Here is a 16,695-nt window from a genome sequence, read left to right as displayed (position 1 = left end):
AAGCTTGCAGAAATAGCTGGTCTTGATGCCAAAACTGAAAAAAATTAAAAATGCTGTCATTACTGCTCGACAAAAGTGACACAGAACTTAGAATGCACGGCTCCTCGGCATGACCTCTGAAATAAGGCAACACCCGCTGCTACCCATGGTGCGCTGAAAAATCCTGGAGGCGACGTGCTGGGACTTACTTCAGTAACAACCACTAGGTACATGCACTGTCTACTTAGGTGCTGCTTAAAGGCTGCTAACAAGAAAACTATACAATTGCCAGCCCTGCTGCTTTACTAAGATTGTTTCAGTGGTATATACTACTCATTCACAACAAAATTAACAAAAGCTAAATTTCGTTGCAGTTGGCCTTTAATATTAGCTTCAAGTGCTTTACATACTGCTTTGCATACACTGATATCTCTGAAGTTCTATCATCCTGAATGTTGCATTAAATGAGTCACCCCACTACTAGCGAGGCTGAATATCAGCATATCGATTCCTCCACAGAAACCGCAAAGCAAGAGTGCCATAATAATGACAGTAACAAGCTGCCAGTGTATCTTTGTTTTCAGAGCAAGAGAAAACAAGATAACACTTTTACTAACAAGTAAAGCTTAACTTACCTCTATAAACACAAGAGTGTAAAATAGGTTTCAGGAGGGAGATTTTTTTTGCAACAGTATTTTTGCAATAGTTAAAAGCCACAGCCCCAGGTGTGACAAATGAATGACAGAAGCTTACGCAGATCAGCATTACTCCCAATATTGTTTTCAGAAAGAACTGCCAACGGCCCATCACACAACACCCATCAAACCAAGCTCGACCGCACAGCTCGGTGTCCAATTGGAAGTGCCACACTATCCTCCTCAACAGCTGTGTTGTGCTGCTCCAGACCTTCAAGGTAAGCCTCCCAGGTCATCGTTGTGCCACCATAGGTTACAGAAATGCTTGGCACACCACTTGCAGGAGACCAGTTGGCAATGGCTGTAGTCTGGTTAGTTGCAACGTGCCAGGTGCCATCCCCGGCCTCTTGCTGCCGAGCAATCAACCGCTGAGTATGCAATCGCTGAACGGCCCGGCGTTGTAGCCAGCGAATCTGGGCATCACGCAGCTGAAAGCAGGAACGCGCATCCTCACCAAACTGACCTGGAAGGCCGGCTTCATGCCGCTGACTCAGCTGCTCCTGGTGCGTGACAAAACGGCGCATATCAACGCCCCGAGCTTGTGACGGGTGTGCCAAGAAGCGCTCAGGAATGCGCGAGACTGGGTTCTCATCCCGCACAGGTCCACCAAAACCAAGCGCAAGGAGAAGCTCTTCAGGATCCTCACGTCGGGCTTCAAGCAAAGACTCCACGCTGAAACAGAATGCATGGTGCAGCGCTGTTATAACTTTTACACATGAGAAGGAGAAATGTGGGGCCTATAGTTTAGTAGAATGCTCCAAATTCACCACCATGGCCAGAAACAGCACTGGCTGATACTCTCAGTAAGGCAGCATGTGCACATAAATAGCCCGAAAAATACAGGGTAGGGCAGCTGCCGCAACGTAAGTTGGAGAACAAAGTACATGACAAATGGAGCTTGTCGCTTAGGGTTCCTCCTGGTGGAATAGTGCCTGCTACTTTGTTTTTCTCTACACAAAAAATATAAAATTAAATACCCAATGTTTAACCTGGCTCCTGGCTTCTGGACTATTTTGTAGCTTCATTTCCCAAACTAGTATTCTATATGCTCTACTGAGGCTGATCCACCTCAGAACTTAACTTTTACTCCTCAAGGCAGAAAAAGCTAAACCCAAGGTAAAATAGCACTAAAGCCCTCAAATAATTTCGTAATGTTCAACTGAAACACATTAACTTCAGGAGCTGTTACTTAGTGAGCATTTACAAATATATGTGATAACTTGCATATAAGTGTTGGGAAATCCTTTTATTCAAAATGGAGCAAAACAAAATGCAATGTGATTTCTGAAAGGGACTCTAAAGAGAAAGACTAAGTCAGTTTAGACTGGCAAAGCAATCTTTCAAAATTCTATTATCAATAACATTGTAGCAATAGGTTGATTGGTAGAAGAGAAAATGAAGGTCAAAGATGCATTTTGGTTTTTATTTCGCATCGAAACCTAAGCGCCAGCACATCAGTGTGACATCACGGATTTCAAAGTATTTCATCATATTGTTACGTGGGAAGACGCAGACACGATGCTATATACAAGTATATTTACAGTTCAGTACGTCATTCAATCGTCATTGTCTTCACACCACTGGCCTCTTCATCATTGGACATCGGGAATACTGGTCCGTAGCACTACCCCCGGCAGCAAAAGCTCTGTCCCAGAGCAACTAAGGGCCGGGCTCAGAAGCAGTGTAGTAAGCCTTGAGCATACTGATGTGCACATCACTGGATGCTAGAGTAGAGGGTGAAGTAGAACTGACCAGAGGAATTTCATAGGTCACGGGCGTCACCTGGCGCAGCACGCGGTAAGGGCCCGTGTATCGGGAAAGGACCTTCTCTGAAGTCCCACGTGACGAGAGCGTGACCACAGCAGCATGAACGCACCAGGCGAGGACTGTATGTCACGGTGGTGGGCATTGTACAGATGCTGCTGAGTAGTTTGCGAGGCCGCTAGTCGAGTATATGCGAGCGGGCATGTATGGTCCGCCAGTGCGATAGCATTGTGCGCATACTCGCTTGCTGGGGTCGCAGCAGAAGGAAATGCAGTATCAAGGTCGGTTTGCAGGCAAGGTCGGTTTGCGAACATGCAATAGATAAAATGGAAAAAATCCCATGGTGTCATGGCAAGAAGAGTTGTAAGCAAATGTGATGTAAGGGAGGGCCATGTCCCAGTCATGGTGGCCCTTCGAAACGTACATGGACAACATTTCTGTGAGGGTGCGGTTCAACCGCTCTGTCAGCCCATTGGTTTGAGGATTGGATGAGGTGGTCAGCTTGTGCTGAGTGGAGCAGGAATGTAGAACGTCTTCGATGACTTGCGACAAAAAGTTACGACCCCAGTCAGTAAGCAGCTGTAGCAGGGCGCCATGAAGCAAGAGCCTGTCGTGCAGAGAAAGTCTGCAACGTCAATGGCGTAACTGGTCGGGAGAGCCCGTGTGATGGCGTATCGGGTGGCATAATCAGTTGCAATGGCTACCCATTTGTTGCCAGAGGATGACGTGGGAAAGGGGCTGAAGATATCTAATTCAACACAGAATGGTTCCACAAGGACGGTGATCAGCAGGAGATGATCGGCAGGCAACACCTGAGGCATTTTCCGGTGCTGGCAGGAATCACAGGCAGCAACACAGTGTCGGAAACTAGGGCCAGACACTTAAGCTCAGTGATGGAATAGTTGCGCTCGGAGGTCGAGAGGAGCCTGTTGGCGTAAGTGACAACACGGTCATTGCCGGATTGACGTTGTGCTAGTACTGCGCCGATTCCGTGGCCACTGGCATCGGTACAGACTGCGGTAGGGGCAGAAAGATCGAAATGGGCCAGAACGGGCAGCATGGTGAGAAGGTTGATTAGATGCGACAACGCAGAGGTGTTATTATCCCCCCACTTGTGAAAGGGGTGTCTTTCTTCAAAAGCTCAGTAAGAGGTCGTGCGATGGCCGCAAAATTTTTCACAAAGTGGCAAAAGTATGAGCATAGGCCAATAAAGATACGGACATCCTTGACACACTTAGGAACAAGAAGGCGCATAACAGCATGTATTTTGCCTGGCTCCAGCTGCACTCCGTTCGCATCAACGGGGTGTCTAAGTACGGTAATCTGGCGAGAGCCAAAAGGGCACCTTGGTGCATTTAGTTGCAGACTGGCTTGACAAAAAAACGTCTAGGACTGCTCAGAGGCACTCAAGCTGCCTGGCGAATGTGGGGGCGAATACTATAATGTCATCTAAGTAGCACAGGCATGTGGACCATTTGCAACCACGAAGAAGAGAGTCCATCATGTGCTTAAATGTGGCCAGAGCATTACATAGACCAAACGGCATCATTTTGAATTGATAAAGACCATCGAGTGTTACAAAGGCGGTCTTTTGGCAGTCTAGATTGTCCATGGCAATCTGCCAGTAGCCGGAGCGAAGGTCAATAGAAGAGAAATAGCGAGCACCGTGGAGGCAGTCAAGGGCATCATCGATGCGAGCTAGGGGATACACATGCTTTCTTGTAACCTTGTTAAGGTGCCAATAATCCAAGCAAAATCGCCGTGAGCCATCTTTCCTTTCCACCAAGACAACAGGTGACGCCCAAGGACCACACGAAGGTTGAACAATGTTCTTGGCAAGCAGTTAGCAAACTTCTTCGTGGATAACTTGACGTTCAGTCGGCGATGCTTGGTACAGGCGGCGATGAATAGGATAGGAGGGGCATTGCTGGTGTTTATGCGATGTCTAACAGCTGTTTGAGCCAAAGGACGGTCATTAAAGTAAAAAAAAATTATGGTATAAAAAAAGATTGCAGTAGAGCTCATCAGCGTGCTCGGACAGTAAGTCGGGTGCAATCATTCTCTGTAAGTTGGCAATAGTACAAGTTGCAGACTTCGATGCTAGAGTAGGGTCAGTTGAACTGTCTACTATAATAGATGCTACTGTGTGATCCTCGAAGGCGCAAAGCTGGGCCAGAAACATCCTGCGTGGCTGCACTTGCGTCATCAAGCCAAAATTGACAACTGGCAGGCAGACGAAATTAGTCGTAATAGATAAAACTGTACGAGGTACCATGATACCGTGTGCAAGTGTGCAAGGAGAATGTCTTGCATGGGAGTAGCGATGTAGTGACCGTTGGGCACAGGTGGGGATGAAACAAAGTCAACGTAAGTCAGTGCCGAAGGTGGCAAGCGAGCAAATTCTACAGATCTGAGCCGACTGGAGGGTGGTTCAGCAGGGTCCAGAACAGGCAGGTCGAGGCGGAGAGTATGGGCTGAACAGTCTATCAGAGCGGAATGCATCGAGAGGAAGTCCAGGCCGAGAATAATGTTGTGGGGACAGTGGGTGATGATGGTGAAGAGCACGATAGTAGAGCAATCGGCAAAGGAGACTCGGGTGGCACACATATCAATTACAGGAGCTGTTCTGACGTTGGTGACGCAGACAGCAGGCATCGGGGCGGGTGTTTTCTTCAGGTGGTTACGAAGGTCAGTGCTCATGACAGATAAATACACACCAGTGTCTTCAAGAACAGATACAGGAACACCGTTGACTTGCACGTCAAGAAGGTTCATATGAGTGGGCAGCATCAGTAGAAGATTTCGCAGAGTAGAGGCAATGCAGCATCACCTAGTGGCTCTGCATTGTCTAGTTTTCCAGCTGCAAGTGTCCAAAGGGAGTCGGGGAATATGAGCGGCGAGGTTTGGGCGAGCGAGATTGTCGGTGTTGGGGTGAAAGTGACCGTGAATAGGGGCGGTTCTGTGCAGGAGGTTCAGTGGCGGCATTGTCGGACCATGCAGCCCAGAGACGAGAAAGAGCCGCTTAGGCGAAAGGAGCGAGTATAGGTGGTCTGGGCCGGGGAACTCTAGCGACTGTGACAGCGGCGAGAAATGTGCCTGATTTGACGGCAGTGTAAACAAATGGGCTTGTCAGCATTGCACCACTCAGTCGGGTAGCGGAAACATGGTGAATAATATGATGTTGGATGGGGCGGAATCAAAGAATCCGAGTGGGTGTCACGGCGATGAGCCAACCAGACGGAGTGAAGACCCATGTTGGCGAACTCTTGGCGTACAACTGGCTGAATCAGGGAAACCGTGACCGCAGGCATGTTGAGGGAGCTGTATTCGAAGGCAGCCGGTTAGGCGGCCTCAATCTTTCGTCGGACGATCTGAGTAACATCGCCAGTGTTGTTGGAACAGAGAGCGTTGGCACAGGAAGATGTCGCTGCGGTGTTTGGTAGGCAGGCAAACTGTTGGTCATATGTCGTCTTTTTGCGAGTTCCAGGCGGCAGCACTCTTCAATAACTGCGTCCACCATTGCCACACTGTTGAAGACAAGCAAGTTGAAGGCGTCATTGGCAATACCTTTCAGAATGTGGGAAACCTTGTCTGGCTCAGTCATGTTTGCGTCAACTTAGCGGCACAGAGCCAAGACATGTTGAATGTACGTGACGTAGGGCTCTGTTGACATCTGCACTCGGCTGGATAACACCTTCTTCAAGTCAAGTTGGTGACCGTAAGGATTGCCGAACAAGTCTCACAGCTTTTGTTTAAGCATATCCCAACTGGTGAGCGCATTTTCGTGCGTCCTCAACCATACTCGGTGTCTCCTCGAGGTAAAATACTATGTTGGCAAGCATGATAGTAAGGTCCCACCTGTTAATGGTGCTGACGTGTTCATACAGGTGGATCCAGTCCTTAACATTTTCCCCATCTTTTTCCGAGGATACGCCAGGATCACAGGGTGCGGAGAGTGTGATGTAGGTCATCGGAGTTGCAGCAGGTGTCGGAGCCGGTTGAGTCGAGCTGTCGTCTAAAGGAGCCATGATGGAAGGCTCGACGCACCGTCCAATACGAAGCTCCATGACGATGTACAAGGAACATCCACCTCCTCCAAATATGTTACGTGGGAAGACACAGATGTGACGCTATATACAAGTATATTTACCAATCAGTACACTGTACTTGGCCAAAAGGCAACAGCCCGCACTAGCCGCTAATCGTCGTCGTCTTCGCACCACTGGCCTCTTCGTTATTAGGCATCGGGAATACTGGTCCGTAGCAATATTTGAGCCGCTGTTGCCCACTAAAAGTTCTTGAAACTTGCGAAGTTCAATCTTGGGCTCTCTCATGAATATGACGTAGTCCTTTACCGATAAACGAGGCCCAAGCAGATGAGGTCAAAATTGATGTTAAAACTAAATTATGGGGTTTTACTTGCCAAAACCAGTGGCGTAGACAAATTTCGTTCGGGGGGGGGACTCACGTTGAAGCTCGGCCTCCTCCTTATAGAATTTGTCAAGGGATCAAATACATGAATAATAACTGCATTGGCATTGCCAAAGATGCTGCAAATGGATTCTTGAATGCTACGCACTGTCAAAACAAGTATATTTTTTCATAAAGGAATATACTCGTATGTCCCCGAAATTGTGCCCAAAGTAACTGATATCAATACTTCGATGTTTTTTTGTCGATTTAATAAGTAAAGAAAATATCAGTTGGAAACCACCAATACAGTGCATGCCGCTGATATGAAAAAATGTAAAGGCCATGAAATGAACATGTTTAGGACAAATACGTTACTGAAACTTTGTCAGTCAAGAACCTTGTTTACATTTTTGTACATATGCAAAGGCCAGGGAAAAATCTCAATGACGCTGTCATTTGTTATAATGTATTGCGCAGGAGCAGCTGTCACCGGTCGTGCATTGTAGTTGCACTAAAATTATAGTCACAACAGAAAGCATATATAAAAAGCAGGAGTTCTGCAAAATATCCGAGGGCGAGTCAAATGAAAGTGAGCCAATGTGGCTATATGACAAACGGGGTACTTTATTTAAAAGTAGTCCCCATAAGCATTTAGAGATTTGTCTCACTGCCTAACGAGTCGCGTGATTCTCGTCTTATAAAACTCATTGGGTTGCTGCTTGAGAAAGTCCGCAACTGACTCTTTCACGTCGTCGTCAGACACGAATCTGGTGCCCTCTAGCTGTTTCCCCCCCTCCCCCCCCCCCCCCAAAATGAGCAAGTCGCAAGGCGACAGGTCTGGGCTGTATGGTGGATGTTGCAGCGTTTCCCACTTGAACTTTGCCAGTTTTGTATTAACCACATCAGCGACGTGGGGACGGGTATTGCCGTGGAGCAAAATGGCCCGCATTCGTAAATTTTCCACGTTGCTTGTTCTTGATAGCGACACGCAGCCGATCTGGCATTTCACAACATCAGAAACAATGAATAGTCTCTCCAGTGTTAGCAGATTCGATCAGTAATGGCACCTGACAATCGAAAAAAAAAAGTCAACAACACCTCTCCAGCAGAAATGACGGCTTTTACTTTTTGTGGATGTGGTGAATTTGAATGTTTCTACTGTAAGCTTTGCTGTCATGTTTCAGGCTTTTAGTAGTGGCAGCATGATTCGTCCCCGGTCACAATTTCAGCCAAGAAGTCGTCACCCTCATTGTGATATCGGATCAGAAGAGTCGAGGCAGCGCCGAACTTCTCCATCTTCTGGTGGTGGTTCAAAATCTTGGGCATCCATTGCAAACACATGAGCCAATAACCAAGATGTTCACGAATTGTGATGTGAACCAAATCGTGACTGATGTTCACACGCTCTGCCTGTTCATCTATGCTTATCCACTTTCTTATTCAATCAGCTCATCAACCTTTGCAATTATGTTGGGGGTGACTGCACGGTGGCTTTGGCCGGGTCTTGGATAGTCTTTGTAACTATCACTTCCTTCTTTGAACCGTTTCTTCCAACGCTTCACTGTGGCCAATGGAATGCAATGTTCAACGTACACGGCAGCCATGCGTTGACTAATTTCTTTTTTGGAAACACATTCAACTGTCAAATCGTCACGACACCGCGCTGTTCTACTTTTGGAGCCTCCATTATGTCACACAACCATGTTCAACCCAGTGTGTGAGAGCATTAAAGAACATTTATTCCCACACCTGCGTGTCCCTTTTGTAAATGATAGATGACTGTGTGCTACGTGCTTGCCTCGCAGATAATGGACAGAACCATTATTGAACAGGGTTGGTTGGCTCACTTTCATTTGACTCACCCTCGTACATCAGAAATGCGAAGATACAATGGAATATACAATGGATTGATACAATAGAAATGGCGAAAAAATGGAAAGGGCAAAAAATTGCCACTGGAAACAGAGTTCGCTGCACGTATACACAGAACCTTGCAATAAGATATTTATATATAAGTTTCCAATAAATCCACGCATCGAATAAAATTTCACTGCATATAATGCGTCAAAGAAGGCAAATAAACATGTTGCGCAATCACAGATTCAGAGATCACAGAATCCTAAGGCCCGCCACCCCTCCCTCCACTTCCCCTGATGTATCGCGCGTGATGGAAGGTGGCGCGCTTCCAGCCCGCTTTTCCTCCTTGCGAATACAGTTGGTGAGCCACCATCTTCGGCTCACCCATGCCTTCCCCCCCTCCCCCCCACGCTTTGATTTGCACATACAGCATGTGGCGCGCTGTCACGAGGTTATGGCCCTTGGACTTTATGCGGAACATGAGGGCATCGGCAATGGCAGGAATGCGCCTGCAGTTCCCATATAATTGCTATCGCAATAATATAATACGAGTATCTGGCAAATGAAGCGTCCTGGGACCGATTACTTTCCGCAAAAGAAGAAGCAACAAACTCGAACTTTCACTATGCGACAATGCGCTGTGCTGCAATGTGTTCTTTTTTTTCTTTTGTGGGTCAGGGGCACCGATATGAAGAAATGCAAAGGAAAGCATATTGGTCACAATAGAATGCCTACTTTGGGCACCTAATGTGGCTACCCAAGGAATATAGAAGAAAATGTGAGACACTTGGTCCACAGAGAACCAACCATACGCATACTGCTTGGTATCCTACACTGGTGAGACAAGACTTTCCCAAGAGGTTGTGCTCAAGCGAACGCGATGCAATCCGTCGAGTCCCCACAATGGTGGCGGCGAGCGACTATTGTTTCTTTTCCTCGTCTGCTAGCCAGAAAGCGTCCAAAACTCTGCAAGGCAGAAATTCACTCGCCCAGAGAAAACAAATATGCACTAAAGTGCGCCACGCGGTGGCCGGGGCAACATGAGAAAAACGCATACACTTTGTCTGGCTCCAGCAGCCCACGGGTAGCGAGAACAAGAAAATTGAACAGGCTCAATGTGTCCTCGTGAATAAAAGTCAAAGTTGAAAAAATAAATAAGAAGGTCATTACCTTTGCTGGCTTTATAATGTCTTGATATGGATGCTTTGGCGGAGGTGAAAGAAAATGTTGATATTCTTTTCTGTGACATGACGGCACAAATGAACCGCCACACTGCTTCGTCTCTTTGGACCTCGCTGCGTGTTTGTGAACTTGTCAGATAGTGTGTTGATTTGGCGTGTCTCGTTGTATGTTCCGATGTACGACTTTAGAAAAGTCAATGCACCTTTGGCGTCAAATGTTTAAAACAACATGAAACGCACAAAGTTCTGGAATTAAAAATCTAAAGCACGACTTTATTTAATCACCTCATCAACCTTTGCAATTATATGCAAAGGTTGCAATTATGTCAGTGCATCTTTCGCATCAAAAGTTTGAGAACATTATACTTGGAATTGAAATCTATGTGCTCCGTAGATTCTGCGGCCTCAGCGACATGCCGCAACGAGTCCGCTCGCCATCAAAATGCCCTCAAAACTTTGTGCTCAGAAGGGGCTCCTAGAGTTATGTGACTCCCGGTGCAAGGGCATCGCCTGGAAATCCAGCCCAAGTTCGCAATGTGCGCGCTGAAATGTCTTCTTGAGCATGAAAAATACATTCTAGATGAAAACCAGAATGATTTCCGGTGCCAGGGCTTGTTTTGATCGGCGGTGCATGGACAGCACGAAAAAATTTCAAGGGGGGGGGGGAGGCTGAAGCCCCATAAGCCCCCCACTGGCTACGCCCCTGGCCAAAACCACTTTCTGATTATGAGGCCCGGCGTAGTGGAGGTCTCCGGAAATTTCGACCACCTGGGGTTCTTTAACGTGCATCTAAATGTAAGTACAGGGGTGTTTTCGCATTTCACCGCCATTGACATGTAGCCGCTGTGGTCGGGATTCGATCCCGCGACTTGTCAAAATTGATGTCACGGAGAGCCGGTGAGGAAATTTTCCAAGGCGGCGCTGCCTACAGCCTTTCATTTTTGTGTCTTTTCTGGCTCACCAAGCCTCCTCTCATGGTTAAAGTGTTTTTTTTTTTTTTTATAAAAGGGTGATTTAGTAATACAACTCAAATTATTTTTCGCCTTAGTGTAGCATTTCTATTTTATTGTAGCACTATCTATGAACAAAAAGCACAACTAGATGCATGGACATGCTGAGCTGGTCTATGGTGTGAGAAATTCACACTTTTTAACGTGAACACGCAGAGTTCATTTTTGACAGTAGAAGTGACAACTGAATGGACGAGCCCAGCTCCTTCATGGGAGGTAAAGGGTTAAGAAAGGAGCAACTGTCAGCCTTTGCCAGTGTAATTTCTTGCAGCCAGCTCAATTTTAATAATTGCTTATGAAATATAACTGAGCGAAACAATTTACATCTTGAGAATAAAGCAAGAAGTTGACACTCATAACTTTGATTAGCACCTTACCGAGATTGTCATTTCAAATTTCAAAGCTTTTGCCACAAGCATCAGCAAAATTACAAGGAATGAGAACAAACCTGGACATGCTTGAAATAGTTGAGAACCCAGAAGTTTCAGAGTTGAAGCTGCTCTGTTTGCTTCGCAGTTCTGCCAACATGGCCTTCCCTGAACTACAATAGGGTAAATGTAAAGAAAAAGAAAGAAAGAAAAACATTTGTGATTGAAACTCAAAATATAATGAAAATAAAAGCAATCCATGGTCTAAAAATACTAGGGCCAACCAGAGTCACTACCTTCGTGCAAAGCGAAGAGCTCCAAAAATATCCTCTTTCTTCCCCAAGCACAGAAACAGGCTCAGAATAAACAAAGCCCACCACATAAACATGAAAACCATATACAAGGTGTCACAACTAACTTTAGCCGAGGTCTAAAAATAAGCCAAAGCACTCTAGGAGGAAGCGACCAAGCGCATGTTGGCTATTGCATGAATCAAGTCACACTATTCTTGTATTCTGCTTAATTGCATAATTAGTCGACTAATACTTGCAATTAATGAAATTGCAAGCATTAACTAGAGGCCAAAATGGCCAATAAGTTGTAAAGTGTTCCAGGAAACATATGAAGCAGCAGCTTCGAACTTCTCACTTGTTTTGTAAGACTTTTTTGTGCGCCCTAAAGAAAGCCCGCCAAGTATGAAAAAAATCATTTGACATGCCCCCTTGTGAGCAGAAATTGCAGTGCTTCTCAAACATGCCGCGTAAGAACGTACAGCACATATTGTCACATACAGGTGTGCTTAACAAAAACAGTTACTAAAAAGGTTTGCTAAAAGGTAGCTCACTTAAATTTAAAAAAAAAGAAATGGTGATCATTAACATAATGTGAAAGCAGGAATACTCTTCTGCAGATCCTTGTTTTTCATTATACTAACTTAAGGGGGGTGACTAGACATGCCAGTGGCTTGTGTGGTTAACTATCTTGACTAATTGTGGGTGACCAAAGAGTGACTCAGCCTGGAGCCAGCATATTTACAGGAGAACTTGTCTTTGTCAAGGCTACCTTCTAGCGAGTCAAGCCAGTGGGGCATAGCTATGCTGAACAGTAATGACTGCCCCTTTTTCATTCCAGATCTGCCATGCAAATGTCTTTCCAATCATGCGTTGGCTTGCGCCAGCAGCTTCCGATGAATGTCAAAATTTCACCCCTCTCCTGGATCTTGGTGCGCATATGTGCGTGTGTGTGCATGCGTGCATGTGTGCATGCGTGCATGTGTGCATGTGTGCATGCGTGTGTCGGGTTTTTTGGCACAAAAGCAACTAAGGCTATCTTGCGCCAAACACAAGGTGTCGGTTTACAGCAAGTTCAGTGGTTATTAAAAATGTTTAAATCATTCATATTTGTGCAATATTTAGAAATCTGATGACGTCATTTAGTTGTATTTCAGGGTCGTCCACAATGAAGAGTGCAGGGTGGAATGGCGTTCTTATTTTTGTATAAGCGAGGAAAAATTTGTTTCCGTACCTGCTCTAGGTTTGGACAAGAGATCAAAAAAGTATTTACAGTGAAAAATTTCACCACAGTTCTCACAAGTTGGTTGTTGTTCTTTATAAAGAAGGAAGTTGTAGGTAAGGTGTGTATGCCCAATTCAAAGTTGGCACAAAATTACTTCTATGAAGCGTTCTTGGTGTCTGCAAGATTTTCATTCACCAAGCATTGGCTTTATAACATGAAGTTTGTTATTTATATTTCCGTCCCACATTAATTTACACTCTTTATTGAATGCTCATCGAAATTCTGCCAAGCAGTCGGCTGACGGCATCTCTAAGTGTTCAATGGGATTATTTCTTGCCACAGCTGCACACTTACCTGCCTTTTCATTTCTGCTTATCCTGACATGGCTTGCAACCCAGCAGAATATTATAGCTTTCCCATTGTTCTTTGCTTCTGCAGTAGTTTTCAGCACGTTGGAAGGTGTCTGAATGAGGCTGCTGTGCCAATGATTTTATCGGTCGTGGTTAATGTCTCTCTCGGCAGATGGCATGGACCACAGGGGCGTCAACCACAGCAGCTGGCACGGTGTGCGGGGCTCCTCAAACATGAGGCTCCTCCTCAATAGAATCGCTACTAAACTGTCCCGTGTGTGTCTGTGTACCAGTTTTAGTGTCTGGCAAACTTTTGGGAAGCAAGCTTAGGTATATCCTAAACATCTAAGCTTTAATAAGGTGTTTTCACGAGAAATCAAACATGCATGTCCGCTTGATATTTTTGTTTTGTCTGATTTTTTTTATATGTCATGTAGGAATACACAAACTGCACGTAACTGAAAACTTTATTCCCTAATAACATTCCCACCAAGCCAAAAAAATATTTGAAGGTGGCGACGCGAGTGTCCTCCTATTGCTTACCATAATATTTTCCGATTTCACAGACGAATTAAATGCAAGCTAAAATGGTTGTGTCAAAAGACTTTACTGCTAATTTTAATGTTTTACAGTATAATAGTCCCATACATTTTTTTATGCTGTCCACAAACAAAAAAAAAGTTACAAAAATTGCAAACATGGCCCAGATCAGAAATTTTGTAACTGATGTGTCTTGGCGCATTTCCTATTTCACACAGAAATTTTAAAAAAGTGTCTAACATAGAATGTCCTCTTGGCAGCATTTATGCAAAATATTATCTTCGTACATGAAACACAAGAAAAAAATAGTTAAATAAACAAGTTTTTTCAAAAGAACTCATTTTCAAAAAATAACATTAAAATACTACGGTTCCATTTTTGAAAAAAAATTTGGATGGAAGCCAATTTATGTTGGGCAAAACGTGGGTATGATAATATGTTTCCTCATTTGCTTTATTCACAAAATATAATGGGCCAAAGTGGCCCATGTTGAGTGTGCTGGCTTTAGTGCCGCGATTACTCGTTCCGGTTTGTTAACATTTACTCTCTTTACAAAAAAAAGAAAAGGCTATGGTTGCCACAAATGAAGGAAGGGTTTACCTGTGTTTTTTTTTTTTGTGGCAAGAACTGAGAACGCTTTTTTTCTGCTTTGCTTTCTGGGACGCAAGAGAGAACAAAACCAGACACTACTTGTAGTATTTGAACAAATTTATTGCATGTCCTTTGCAATTATTTAAAAAGGTTCAATCACCGTCAGCTGGCTAATGGCAGTTCTCGCAATGGACAGTGTATGTCCGCTTGACCGATCACGGGCACACATCCACACATGCCCCGACTGAATTCCTGGCACATGTGGCACTCGCTTCCACTTCACTGACTTCTGCTGGCGATGCTCCTCAATGGCAGCAGCAGGCACATGAAGCAGGGCCACATTGTTAATATTGCTGCTATGTTGAGAGATCATCTCATGTGCCGACTGAATGGAAGCAGTGCTTCCAGACCTGACTCGGGTTGTGCTGGGAAGCTTGGTGCTTAAGAAGTCCACCCACACCGGCACAGGCATTCTTTCCATGCCCGGTAGCGGAAAATATCCACCTCACGGACGTATACTTGCAGTGGCGCAACTCGTACAGTTGGTACCAATTTTTAAAATGGCTTGCTGCACCATCGCTGATGTGTGTTACGTGATAGTAGATGAGTGCTTTTTAATCTAACACTTCGAGCACTCTACCTAGGGCGTAGCAGGCATGCACTGTGTTGTGATGCATGTCGTCACTTATGATAACAAAGCTGTGTGTTGCTTTCCTTGTTGTGGCGGCACAGGTCAAAATGGAGATCCATTTCTTGTTGCAATGGTACAATTGTGTTTCATTTGAGAAAAGGACAGACTACTGTTCCACAAAATCAAAATGCAGAACAATGCTTCCGCGCTGCTCACACTTCTTTGCCTCATGAATAGCCGCAGCTTGAGTGCAGTATATGTATTTGTGAGGAATCCATTTGGTCAACAATTTGCCAATCTCTTTTTAAAAAAGAGTTGGAGACGATGTCTTCTTGATCAAGTCACCGCTTTCCCAAACAGCAAATGTGACCTCGTCTTTGTCGATCATTTCCAGACTGGCCAAAGTGAGGCTTTCACTCCATGAGCAGTGCTCACATTTACCTAACATAACATCTGTGGTTGGGGAGCCGCAAAGGCACAATGCTTTCACGCCTTCCAATGAGATTTCCATGCCAGCTACATTCTCAAGCATGGAGACACAGAGGTTGACATTAGCACAATAAACAGAAACCTCTTGTAGTGCGAGCAGAACCCATTTTGAACGCAGGCTGTAAAACTTGACAGGGCGATGGCACTTTCAGGGTGAGCTGCTTTGAACAACTGGAATGTCTCATGGATAGAACATGCCAAACGCTTTGAGATGTACTCTCTCTGGCCGTTCGTGATGACTACCACAACATCTTTCTTGTTTGGACTCTGCCAATAGCACCCAAGTTTGTCCTTGGTGAAGAAGTCGAACACAGCTTGTACATCCTATGGGCTTAACCTTGACCTCATGTATGGATCAAGATCTGACAAAATTCCATGCTTCTCGAATCAATTTCGGGCCTTTGTGACTGCTGGGCATTGCCTCTTGAACACGTTTGTTTTCAACTTCTGGTGGCACAATGCTTAAGAGACGGAGGCACTCTTGATAGGACCTTGAAGCCTTGTACACTTGCTTCAAGCTATTTAACCAGCCAGCGCCTGCACAACATTCTGTTACAGATGGTTCAGGTGTACTGACACTTCTGTGTGCAGCACTTAAAGTTGAGCGTATCTTCACCACCACAACACTTTTAATCTCGGCCCATTTTCTCTTTCCGTAAGATTGTCTGCTACATTTGTGAATGGAAGATAGTGGCTTCAATGGTGAAACATCAGAAGAAAGGTGGACGTACCTGTTCAAGTCGTTAGTCGCTTCTTCCTGAAGGAATGCCTCGTCTGCTTCATCGTGGGTGTCACTAGGTGAAGACAGGATTTCCTTGAAGCGTGTAAAGTAGTGCTGGCAGAGCTCGTCGGTGTTACAAATATCCTCAGCTTCTGGCAGTAGCTTCCGCAGAGAGGCAGCATCCAAAACATTTACGCAACAACTTTTTCTTTTTCTTAGCAATCTTCTTGTGAATGCATAAACAATTGGCACAGAATATTCGGACTGAGCTATGAGCTGCATGCATCGCATGTGGTGAACAGCTAGACCAGGTCGAAACATTTATACTGAACAGCACTGCATCCTTTCTGTCCCTTTTTCTGCACTGCTGTCATGAGTGAGCCTCCAGTATGTCTCACAATTTCATGTTTTATAAACAAGGCCGTCAAAAGCTTTTCACTGTGAAAACGTGTGGGCCACGCTCATTGTCAAAGGACAATGTTCTTCTGATGCCACCAGTGACCTCTGCTATTCTCAGCATGGGAAAGCGCATCAGCAAGGTGCTGACAAAACATCATAAATAAGGCAGCTTCAGCAGCCTTTGGCTTAGTC

At 45.2% G+C, this 16,695-nt stretch overlaps 1 protein-coding gene across 3 annotated transcripts in view; it reads right to left on the bottom strand.

Moving 5' to 3' along the window:
• Positions 1-16,695, bottom strand: part of olf186-M (Ki-ras-induced actin-interacting protein-IP3R-interacting domain olf186-M) — a 110,255-nt gene that overhangs the window by 49,221 nt on the left and 44,339 nt on the right. For all 3 annotated transcript variants that reach the window (XM_075676424.1, XM_075676421.1, XM_075676423.1), the window contains 2 exons: positions 11,348-11,440; positions 1,138-1,346 (listed from right to left, as the gene is read on the bottom strand). In XM_075676424.1, the coding sequence (XP_075532539.1) occupies positions 1,138-1,346; positions 11,348-11,440 (302 nt within the window). The remainder of the gene's footprint in view (positions 1-1,137; positions 1,347-11,347; positions 11,441-16,695) is intronic.

This window comes from Dermacentor variabilis, unplaced genomic scaffold (genome assembly GCF_050947875.1).
Source record: "Dermacentor variabilis isolate Ectoservices unplaced genomic scaffold, ASM5094787v1 scaffold_12, whole genome shotgun sequence".
NCBI lineage: Eukaryota > Metazoa > Arthropoda > Arachnida > Ixodida > Ixodidae > Dermacentor > Dermacentor variabilis.
This window is presented reverse-complemented; position numbering and strand designations above follow the sequence as displayed.